General features: G+C 38.8%; 1 protein-coding gene across 1 annotated transcript; it reads left to right on the plus strand.

The window, feature by feature from the left end:
• The first annotated feature begins 2,621 nt into the window (after nucleotides 1-2,621).
• On the plus strand, nucleotides 2,622-5,125 carry LOC5576215 (40S ribosomal protein S26). Its single transcript, XM_001655942.2, has 3 exons — nucleotides 2,622-2,766; nucleotides 3,085-3,262; nucleotides 4,736-5,125. Exons 1-3 carry the CDS (start codon nucleotides 2,764-2,766, stop codon nucleotides 4,900-4,902), a joined length of 348 nt encoding a protein of 115 aa, XP_001655992.1. The 5' UTR covers nucleotides 2,622-2,763; the 3' UTR covers nucleotides 4,903-5,125.
• The last annotated feature ends 7,401 nt before the right edge of the window (nucleotides 5,126-12,526 follow it).

The following is a 12,526-nucleotide window of genomic DNA, read 5'->3' on the forward strand; positions in this document are numbered from 1 at the left end:
ATCTATATCGATCGCTATCGAAAATCACTGACTGGTTGACCGGGCACACGCTTAAATAATTAAATACTGAAAAGCTTAAAGGTCATACTAAAATGATATTCGATCTATTCACCCCATGGGGTGCATATCTGGGGTTTAATCATTCTTAGTATAAACGACATTTATCAATCGTAATGCATAAATGTCTTTCTTTTTTATGCTGCGGTATGCTTTTATTTACCTTCAAGATTTCAAGGAAGAAAATGAAAACAAACAAAGTGAAGAAATGAAACAAAATGATAAATATCGGTTTATTTAAATAAGTCACATGATCGTTGTTATCATCTATCGCGTTGTTCTTAGACAGCTTCGGTAAAAACAGATTATGTATCACAAATACTGCTGCCACAAGATAAATTCATGAACTTCCTGCGATCTTCCTCGCTGATTCAAGAATCACTTGGCTCGCTTGATGACAATATTTTACTGCCCCGATGGGTAATGGAGAAAACATGGGGAAAATGGAAAATAAGTCTGATTAGTGCGCCAAGGTAGTGGTTGGTATGCTGATACATGTACGTTATTCCGGAACTTACCATTTGTCCGCACATGTGGAGTATGATATTCTCCATCAGGGGGGAGTGAACTTTTCGTTACAACAATAGCAGCCTTTCGTTCCGAAAGTACATACACAGTGTACATAATAGTAGCAGCCTTTCAGCTAAAACTCATAAGCGCCACTACATACTTGAAATCCACTAAATTCCACGAACTTGGAGACATCTCAAAGATGGTCCTGACTGAGAGCGAAAATAGAACAAATCTGCAACAGACAAAAACAACCAAGTCCGAAGTGTAACATGTGTCAACGCAAATGCACCGTCAATAATATTTCTTGAAAATGCATGGGAAAGTATAAACGAATATGATTAGTCTTAAATGTGGAATAAGGATTAAAAGTCTTAAATGTGGTAGAAGTAATAATTACCCGCATAAACAAGAACTATATCAGTACAGTTTCCCGAAAGGTCCACAACAATTTGCAACAATATCTGAAACATTTTGGTTACAATGAAAAATAACAATATGTCCACCATACCCGAAACGTTTTTAACAATTCGACAAACGGTAAATAGGAAAATCACAATGTGGGGAATAGGCGGTTAAGTTATGTAACCATTTGAAAACGTCGATTTTCTCGAACAAAATTTCTCATCAACAGTTTCCCAAAAGGTAGATATACTGTCAATTTTCTGGCAAAATTAATGTAAGCCAAATAGTTTTGATAAATTTGAACCATATGTTTCTAAGGGAAATAAATAACGTATGCATAATTATTGGATTACGGTGCTTTATTGTATTTTTACCCTATCCCATACTGGTATGTAAGTGTTATACCATAAGAATCAAATATTTGAATTGAATTAATTAAATAAGAAAAGATGAAACAAATCAATACATGAAGAGAAAAATAATGTTTCAACTTGATCAACTATTTACTCAAATCATCATAGGGCCCATTCACAAATTTCATAACGCTGAAGGGGGTGGGTGGGTGTCCTTGAGTTGTTACGGTTCATACAAAAATATTATAATGTTCATGCAAAAAGCGTTAAGAGGGGGTGGGTGGGTGTCAAAAATGGTCATTTTTGGCGTTATGAAATTTGTGAATGAACCCATAGTTCCTTAAATAACTGGATGTTGTCCTTCCCATTGGCACCATTTCCGTTCCACACCAGCAAACCGTTGTCCATGTAGAGCCGGGCCATCTGATGCCGCTTCTTGGCTACTTTTTCGTTGTACAGTTTGGTGAATTCCTCCTCCATCCGGCAAGTGGCATCGATTTTGGTGCGCAGTTCCTACGGGGATTGGGTTTGAACCAAATTGGCGAAATAAATGTACTTACTGGGTCGATCGCAGTTGTCATTTTTTGATGTGAATTGCTGTTTTGTAAATATAATTTCAGCTTAACTCGACTGTTTTCCTTCGACGGCAATCGGCGATTTTTTCTACACTCAACGCTAGATTGTCGCTCACAAATACCAACAAAATGTAACTATTTGTCGAACTGTTAAAATGTAGTTCAATATTGTCAAATGCAAATGTGTGAGTGTGTTGCACAAATTAAAACAAAAACAATTTGCCGAATGGTGGCGTAATGTTTCCACCATATCTTGCTTGAATCCAACCCATATAATTTAACAATATCAGAGCAGTATCATATATTGTTAGGGTTCATTCGCATATTTCATAACGCCGAAAATGACTATTTTCGACACCCACCCACCCCCTCGTAACGCTTTTTGTATGGATATTTTACAAATTTTGTATGAGCCGTAACATCGTTAGGACACCCACCCACCCCCTTCAACGTTATGAAATTTATGAACAAGCCCTTACTGATAAGTATGGGTTAATCATACTGTTTGAAATGGTGAACAGCTTTGAAGTCCATATGGTTATACATAAAAGCAACTATTTCTGATACATTAACCGTACCCGTTACAAGATGTTTATTGTTCTTAAAGTAAGACAAACTGTATTTTGCTATGCGGGTAGTACTCTAAATAGTATTTTCATATCTCTCCGTGCAGCGAATCGCCGCTGAATATTAATGATTTTTTTTTCAGTGCATCTTACACACCCCTGCTTCGTCGATTGATGGCGAGCCTAAAATCGACGAACGATGTGTCAACCGGCTGTCAAAAGCTAGATTTCGTGCGAGTGTGAAACCGACTTTATCCTTCTCTACTTCCGTGGTTCTTGCATCAATCTGTCACAAAAATGGTGAGTCCCGTGAAAATTTTGTTTAATCGGTGAAAAATCATGGAAAAACTTTAGAAAAGTGTGAACATGTATATCCTCTGGCACTATAGATTGCTTGCCGATGTGGTTTCCTGTTGATTTCGAAAAATTCGAAGTTTTTCGTTGATTTTTTGGTTGTTGAAGTGTTCGGAAAACAGCGAATCGAGTCGGCACTGTACATGTGTTTAAACATGGCGTTCCGGCGAGTGTAAATAATGGGAACCTTGCTTTGAGTGGTGGAAAAGTTACCTGGTCTAGTCGTGCGAGTAAGTAATTTCCCCTTTACTCTTTCCGTTTCAGACTAAGAAGAGGCGTAATGGAGGACGCTGCAAGCACAACCGCGGCCACGTCAAGGCCGTGCGTTGCACCAATTGCGCCCGCTGCGTCCCGAAGGATAAGGCGATCAAGAAGTTCGTGATCCGGAACATCGTCGAAGCCGCTGCCGTTCGTGATATTTCGGATGCTTCCTGCTACAACTGTAAGTACCGCAAGAGTATCGCCTATTACGTGGAACTGTCCCTGCAGGTTTTATGGTCCAAACTGTATTTTGTAAACCATTACATATTGAGGTTAAGATCCAGGATGAACCATAAACACAAAGGGCATTCCGTGGCACAACGGGCCTAAATTGTCCAAAATCAGCAAAGAAAGCTTGTATCTCGTGTCGCTGTTAAGTGTGGATAACGATTTAGCCCATTCCTGAGAGGAAAAACCCTGGGGAATCAAATGACATTAAATGTTAAGACGACTGCAAGTTGTCTTACGGGGGCCTATTGAGCTCCAATTCCCTTATACAGTCAACTCTCAATAACTTGATAAGGGGGGAGGTAAGGAGGTATCGAGTTACAGAACACCAGTGCAGCTGCAATCAAAGGGACCATCGAGTATGTCATGAAAACCAACTTTTATATGGTTTTCTAACTCGATATCGAGTAGGGGAAAGTTGACTGTAGTTCATTTTTTGCGTCTAATTCGAAGTGATTGTGATTTCTAATGCTTCCGAAAGATACAGCGATCTGTGAGCTCCAGCAGATAGCCACAATTCAAGCGTGTGCTAGAATAAGGGCGTAAGTCGCATGATCGATTTCTCTTCATCGATCCTCTCTTCTGTGAATAAAGATGACAAGATGCGAGTTTGTTAGCATTTTTTTTACTCCTGGGCGCTGAACAGCGATGCAATCTTGCGTCCTGAGGTGAAAAAATGCTGACAAACTTGCTTCTTGTTGTCTTTATTCACAGAAGAGAGGATCGATGAAGAGAAATCGACCATGCGACTTACGCCCTTATTCTAGCACACGCTTGAATTGTCAAATCTATTTTGCAGCCAATTGTGCATATTTTTAAATTTGAAACATCCTAATATCAGGGCTTGAGAAACTTTCAATTTTATATTGTGACCAGAAAAGTTTTAGACATATGTGCCTAGAGCAGTACAAAACCTTAAAATCATCCCACGAATCTTTATTAAAGTTTATTTATTTTAATAAATACAAGATAATTGGGGTTAAATGGGCATCATAAGTAACATTGAAGCCGTCCGTGAGGGCTCACATCTATCGCTGTATATTTTGGAAGCATTTTTAAATCACAACAGCTTAATTTTAGATACAACTAACTATTTGGTAAATTCTTAAAATGTGCCGAATTATAAGGAAGCGGGCGAATTACAGTCGGTTCTGGTGGCTGAAACCAGTCTTATTCGATTACCAAGGTTTTTTTTCTCTAATGGGCTATAAATTGTTATCACGACACGAGGTATATAGAAATCTTTGCTGGGTTTCATTAATTTTTGACCGCTGTTTCAAATTATTCTTAAATGATGAAAAAACACCCCTGATTATATGGCATGATATATAGTATAATATTTGCTATCTGAACGTGTAAAACAAAATGTACATAATCCTTGTACATGGAACAAGATCCTAATGCGAGATTTATCCTACAATTTCAGCCTACGTTCTGCCCAAACTTTACGCAAAATTGCACTACTGCGTATCGTGCGCCATTCACTCGAAGGTGGTCCGTAACCGATCGAAGGAAGCTCGCCGAATCCGTACGCCACCCCAGCGGGCGTTCCCCAAGGACATGAACCGCCAACAGAACGCTCAGCGCAAGTAAATCGTCGTTATCGCTGCTAAGTCGTGTCGAGTTGTGCAAAAACCGATACCACAATACCGAACGACGAACATGGCGAATTTGGCATCTCCCGGGATGTTAATTCCAGGGTAAGCCAATTGGCCAGTGTTTGGCGCTCGCAAACAAGTTGTATTTGGATTAACATGGTCGCTTAAGGAGGATAAATGGAGGAAAAACATTGAAAATAAGATTTACAAAAACCAAATGTGAATTGATGATGTTCGCGCGATGACAATCCGGTTTAGGTGTTTCCTAAAGTATCAACCGGCTCCTGTAGCAGGGGTTTTCTGACTTTTTGACTCTCGCAGCACTTTTCAAATTTATCCCTCTCTTTCCCATGGTGGAGCTCCATTGGTTTTCGATGAATTCAAGACAAATCGATCAGATGAGGAGATCGCAGCAAGCCGCGCGCGTGAAAGGCAGCTTTCGGTTTTCTGTCACGTTTTTGCTCGATTTCACGTAATTTACGTTTCGGATGCCTAAAACTCAGTTTTGGCTGATTGGTTTTTCTAACAGTGAAGAGCGAACTACAAATTTTCGCAAGTTTCTACGGTAGTGATTAATAGTGATGAGACGTAAAGATCTTGCGTGTTTTAATTCCTTTCCGAAATAATACTGTGTTGGATTTTCGGCCGGAATACAATATCAGGAGGCAGGCATCTGGTGAGTTTGTTCCTTTTTAAGAGTATGTATTTTAAGGGAATTAGATTTTTGAGCACGGAGTGCGTGTAGGCTTTCGCATGGCCGTCGGAAGTTACCGAGCAAACTGTGTTTTTTGAGATTTTTTTTCTCGATGATTCGTAGTGCAGTTTGTTAGAAATCTGTTTGAACCGCAAACGGGCAAGTGCAGCTGATGCAGACTAATTTTGCACGTAAGAAGCGGTTTTTCGTGTGTTTTAGCTAACTATATCTCGTGGGAGATTCGTGTTTTGTTTCGTAGTCTAAAGCTTTTGAAATATTCTATAGATGAAATTGTTTTAACACTTAAGCTGAAATGGTCGCGGTCGCCAATCGTAAGCTTATGTTTTTTTTGCGGGAAAAAACAGCTTGCAGTGAATAAAAAAACATAATTTCATCGATGAAGAGCTACTGATTGTGAGGATGTAGCGCGGATGCTGGTCTCCGGCAAGAGAAGGAATGCAATGTGCTCGCGATATTATTTTTATTGTAAAACTAATTCATTTTTAGAAGTATGCTGGTTCAAACATATAGGGTGAGAGCCTTGTTTTTGCGAGTTTGACATCTGAGAGGAGCTTCCGAAGATTGAAAGAATTAATTGAAAAAATAAGGTGGAACGTTTAGCAAGCAAAAATATGCTCATCCTATTGAACCATTTTTTAATTTATCCGAAAGCTGTGAACAGTCCGTCATTATAAATGACGGCGTTGCACTGTTGCTTCTTTTTATATTTGTATACTTACCTAAACTATTGTATAGTTCGCCATCAATGATGACGGCACGTTTTTGACTCGAGTAATTTTATAACACAGTACAGGTACGGGTTGCATGGATCACATTACTTACCAAGGTAAATCCTGAACATGTAACTTTTTATCCCTTCCCACTAAATCCCCATCCTGTGACAACCATGGAGATGCAGAGGTGATCTCGGTCTCTGGTAACAATGGTTGTCACACAAACATTCCTTCCCTTCCCCGATGACCGTAAGGACGTGGCCGGCGCCGTTATTGACTTTTTGAAAATGGGAACTCTCGAATTGTGCACATTGAGAATGGTTCGCTAGTCCCAAGCCCCATTCATTGGTTCTCTGTGCAATTTCGATTGGTCTGGTCAATCACGGAGTAGCAACTACGAATTGTACGATCATCTATGCTTATGCTATGCTTATGCTTAATTCAAGACAAATCGATCAGATGAATACTATGCAACAGATTGAATCCATAATCATTAGATTGATTTAATAGTCAACTAATTGTTTCAATAGTAAAACTATTAAAAAACTGAACTAAACAAAAAACTTTCGAATTGATTTCGAAAATTTTATCATATTTGCAACAATGTTTTTAGCACTTTTTATAATTCTGTGCTGTTACTTCAACAGAGCCTAACTGACATGAGCTATTTCTCTTCATCGATTGCTAATAATACATAATTTAGGGGTCTACCCCGTTTGGCATAATGCCGTTTGGCATAATGCCGTTTGGCATATAGTCGTTTGGCATAATAGCTGTTTGGCATAATGCCATTTGGCATAACGGTCGTTTGGCATAATCGCCATTTGGCATAATAGCCGTTTGGCATAATTGTGAAAAACATTGAATTTGATCAAATTCCTTCCATAAACTGCTCACTATCGTACATTCTGTTGTCAGTTAGTGATAGGACATACTTCTAATCATCATTTTTCAAGGAAACCAATATACAATAAAGCTCTTTTGGAATTTCATCATATATGACTTCCGGGGTCATTAAGCCCGGGATATTATGGTGCATTTTTAAGGTGAAGATGAATCGAAGCCAAACCTCAAATTTTCAAGAGCACGGATTTGAAGAACCGAACATCCGTTCAGGCTGAAAACTTAATCGATTGATCACTAGCTGGTGGTGACCAATTCATTAAGTTTTCAGCTCAAATGGGTGTTCGGTTCTCTAGATCCGTGCTCTTGAAAATTGGAAGTTTGGCTTCGATTCATCTTCACCTTAACAAAAATATATCCAACGCCTAAGTTATTCCATGTCATTTGAAAAAAAGGAACATGGAATTTGATGACGCATCTTATGGTACGGCATATTACTGTACCACTGCAGTATCTTCCTTTTTCAAATTATGCCAAACGACCATTATGCCAAATGACTATTATGCCAAACGACTGTTATGCCAAACGACTATTATGCCAAACGACTTTATGCCAAACGACTGTATGCCAAACGGCATTATGCCAAATGGCATTATGCCAAACGGGGTAGACCCATAATTTAGATAAATCTGTAATACAGTTAACTCTCCCTTACTCGATATTCCGTATCTCGATATCGAGTTACAGAATCATAGTGAAAGTTGGTTTTCATGGCTACCTCGATGGTCCCTTGGAACGCATATGCACTGATTTTGTGTTCTGTATCTCGATACCTCCCTAACTCGATGGTCCCTTGAATATCGAGTTAGGGAGAGTTGACTGTATTTCTTGTTAATGAAGCAAGATATAGTGATTCTTCATCCTACAGCACAAAAACATGTTACGAAAATAGAATCAGTTTTCTGCAATAACGCAAAGAGAGCGACGATGAAGAGAAATCAATGAATGCAGATAAGTCCTTTGGGTTTATTCTACGAGTGACGTGAGGCGACAATTGTCGGTGTCGTATAGCGAGGTGACAATTCTCGACTCGAATGAAGTGACTCGCCGTGCAAAACAAATGGAGAGTCACTTCACTCGAGTCGAGAATTGTCACCTCGCTATACGACACCGACAATTGTCACCTCACGCCACTCGAAGAATAAACCCACTTATGAAAAAACAACACAGAATTGTTTTTTTCGTAATGAAATAGTCGATCAAAATCGTGAGAAAGAAAGGGTTAAATTGTTGCGGAGGAGCACCTGTTCCTTTTCGTTTTTCCGTTTGGACTCCAGATTTTCAACATGCAAAAACATACTCTGTAATTTCAACGATAACCGTAAAGTGATATTTATGTTGATCACAATGTTATTCAATTTGATGTTGAAGTAATTGGACTTAATTCAATTAATTCTATTTTGAAAACATTTTTTTTTGTTCGATTAAGCAAGCTTCTTTATTTCAGGCTTAATCTATGTCAATTTAGCATCCAAATAGGGTTATATCACAGACATTACGATGTTACGTCTGTTTGTCTGTGGTTATATTTCAATACTCTATTATTGCAAACGGCTTAATTGTTGTAGCATAGCATAGCATAGACGGACTGTACATAGGGGTGGTCCATTAATTACATAAGGGTTTATGGGGGGAGGGGGGGTTGAAGATTTCTTACGCGCCATACAAATTATTTTTGGTTTTCATACAAAAAATCTTACCATGGGGGGAGGGGGGGTTGAAAAACCGCTAAAATGATCAATGACGGCGACGGTCAGACTTTGTCCCAGTGGGGACGTTACGCCAGAAAGAAGAAGAAGAAGCAAGTCACTTTTTAGTGACTTGGTCACTTTTTTCGACCTGGTCACTTGGGCTTATTCTACGACTGGCGTGAGGTGACAATTGTAGGTGTCGTATAGCGAGGTGACAATTCTCGACTCGAGTGAAGTGACTCGCCGTGCAAATCAAATGGAGAGTCACTTCACTCGAGTCGAGAATTGTCACCTCGCTATACGACACCGACAATTGTCACCTCACCCCAGTCGTAGAATAAGCCCAACTAAAAAGTCACTTGGGTTTTATTGGGTTAATTGCCTACACCAAAATGATGGAGATTTGTGTGAAGTATTTTAAGGGTGAATTTTTACTGTGGTTTCCTGCGAGACAACCAAACAAACAACGGTGTGAACTCGTGGAAAAGTTTCTGTTCAATTTGAACAATCGAAATGTTCGAGTCCGCACCCCCTAGGTAATAACTAACCATAGCATTTACCCGTAACGCGGGTAGATCACCTTTTCGTGGTGCGCTACGGGGTAAGATCTACCAATTTGAACGATAGTCTCATCTTGTTTGTCGGGCTAGGGTAATATGTTATATGTTCAAGGATTCGCGGTACAAAGTCCTTGTTACTGGCAACAGTTTCTGAAAATTAATCTATTTTACCTAGCAGATGGTTAAAGACTCGGAGTTGGTCAGACCCGAGACTACACTTGAAGCCAGGATAACAATCATGAGTATTAACTCAACAAGGACTGTAAGTACTGGTAATTCAAGGACTCACGTGAATTCTAATTACTAAACAAATTTTCTAGCTTGATTCGGTTTTGCTGCTAGCATAAAGCCCCTTTTTTCTAATATTTTTCTGGGACTAAACTAAAAGCGAAACAAGGATGGGACTAGAGTTCCGTTGCATGGTCAAATATCAGTAGTGTACCGATTTGGTTTCTCAGAAATTTAATCGATTATGTTTGCTAAGGGGCGCGCCTTCGCTGAGATGTAAATTTCTATGAAGGGTGTAAATAGCGGGACCTTTTCATCATAGTCGATTTGTATCAATATCTGAGGAATCAAAACAAGAACTGTACAGAAATCGATGCTTCATTACCTATCAATGGAAATGGAGTAATGCGACATGCACTATACACTAAGGATACGGGTAATGCCACAATAGATCTAAATACTGGTCGCAGTGGCGCATCCGAACAGAGAAAAAAAACCATAGCATTGGCCCTTTTAAAATGTCGGTATATAGAAATTTTAGAAAAAAAATCCAATATATAAAACCAGATAAAAAATAAAACTACAAAATTTAATTATAATCTGTTTGTTGAAACAAGTGAAAGTGGCATACTTTATGTGATTTCTATCATATAAACTTCAAAAGGGCGTAACTCAAAATTCTGACTAAGGATTTTTTTCAAATTTGGTCAAGAGGTGCAGAACAACGTCAGGAATCAACTGCTGACTACCGTTTTGATGGTATATTTTATTTGATAATAACGGTAATTGAAGCACACGCGAACAAAAACGATACAATATATTTCAATCGACTGTTAAAAAGGTGGTCGATGGAAAGCGTTGAGAGTGTGACATCTGTTTGTCTGTGGTTTTAATGTTTATTAACTATATACACTCGGAAATACGGGTAGTCGATTAAGGGTTAATTTACAAATTTCATAACTCCAAAAATGGCCATTTTTGACACCCTCTCACCCCCTTGTAACGATTTTTGTATAAACTGCCCATAAACGCATGTCAGTCCCATGTTTGCTGGATTTCCCATTCACATGGGACAATTATGCGTTTATGGGCAGTAAATCTCGCATAACTTGTGATCTCGCCCTTGTTGAATAACGTGCAAATCCATTCGTTCGCTCGGTAACAACAAGCTACACTAAATAAAGTCATTAAAGCATATTTTTCATGCAAAATGCAGGTTTGCCTGGGTTCATTCAAAAAATATCTTAAATGCGAGAAGACAGTAAACTTTATGCAATTTAGTTTACCAAATACCAATAATTTTTTAGTTATTTTCAATCTTAAACGTAGATTTATCAACCATTCAAAAATGCATAGTTTTTATGCATTTTAAGATTTTTTTGAGCTGGTTCAGAATGGTGATTTTTGAGATTACTATAAATCTAAAATAATATAACAGCTTATTTCGTTGAGCCAATCATGGGTTGGACTGTATTTCTATTAATTCCATAAACACAAAATAAAATAACAAATTTTCAACCAGCAGTATTCACTTTTTCTAGAGTGCCTATAAACAAGAGTGAAGTCATGTTCCAGTTTTGACAGGTCTCCTGCTCGATTGGAACACGGATTTGTATGGAAATGACAGTTCGCCGCTGTTCCAATTTTGACATTGACGCCACTCTTATCTAAATCCACTCTGACTTTTTCCATAAACTTGACTTGCGGAATAAGGGCAGGCGATAGTGAAAACACAGTTGGGAGCATAATCTCGGCAAGTCCTCCCTCGAACGAGTGACAGAGCTGGTTTCTGCGATGTTCATAATCGCTCGTACTGGATGAGGTGAGATCCCGGTGCATGCAAAATCGGCCGACCGGCGTAGGGTACTATATATGAAGATGCTGGACTTTAAGTATTTCTCTAAAATAAACAGTTTTATTGATCTGGTGAAGATGAATGGGATTGTATTCCTTACCATTTTGCTGACCATTTCTCGATGCTCCTTTATCAAATAAACAATTCACATTTATTTAACTTGTTTTGTTACTGTGGAAACTTAATGCAATGGCGGCCCGAACAGATTTTGGTTTTCGTTAATCTGAAATGTTCACATTTTATTGCTTTACCCAATAAAGTAAAATTAAATCTGAAAAATAGCCTCAAAATGCATGTTTTTTTAGAATTTCCAATGAATAAATCTTGTTAAGTCCTCCAATGAATATAAAATAATCATTTCATGACTTCTTCTATTTCTGAGTACACACATGGTTACTAATGGCTTTTAGGACGAGATCACAAATTATGCGAGAAATCTGCTACGAATTTTGTATAAGGCAATCTGACGTTTAATCGCCTTTCTCTTTCCTGCTTACGCACGCATATGAATTGTTTTCATACGGAAACCATTCCCGTATGAAAACAACAAACAAAAAATCCCATTTGATCTTGTTGCTGGAAAGAGAAGGGTGCGATAGCCTTATGAGCTGTAACATTTTGAGGACGCCCATGGGCACCTACCCCCTTCAGCGTTATGAAATTTGTAGACGGCGCCATAGCCGTAGCGGTAAATGCGCAGCTATTCAGCATGACCATGCTGAAAGTCGTGGGTTCGAATCCCGCTGGTCGAGGATCTTTTCGTAAAGGAAATTTTCTCGATTCCCAGGGCATAGAGTATCTTCGTACCTGCCACACGATATACACATGCAAAAATGGTCAATCGGCAAAGAAAGCTCTCAGTTAATAACTGTGGAAGTGCTCATAAGAACACTAATCTGATAAGCAGGCTTTGTTGTGAAGAAGACGGCGCCATATGAGATGAGTTTTCAAACT

Source organism: Aedes aegypti, chromosome 3 (assembly GCF_002204515.2).
Source record: "Aedes aegypti strain LVP_AGWG chromosome 3, AaegL5.0 Primary Assembly, whole genome shotgun sequence".
NCBI classification, from domain to species: Eukaryota; Metazoa; Arthropoda; class Insecta; order Diptera; family Culicidae; genus Aedes; species Aedes aegypti.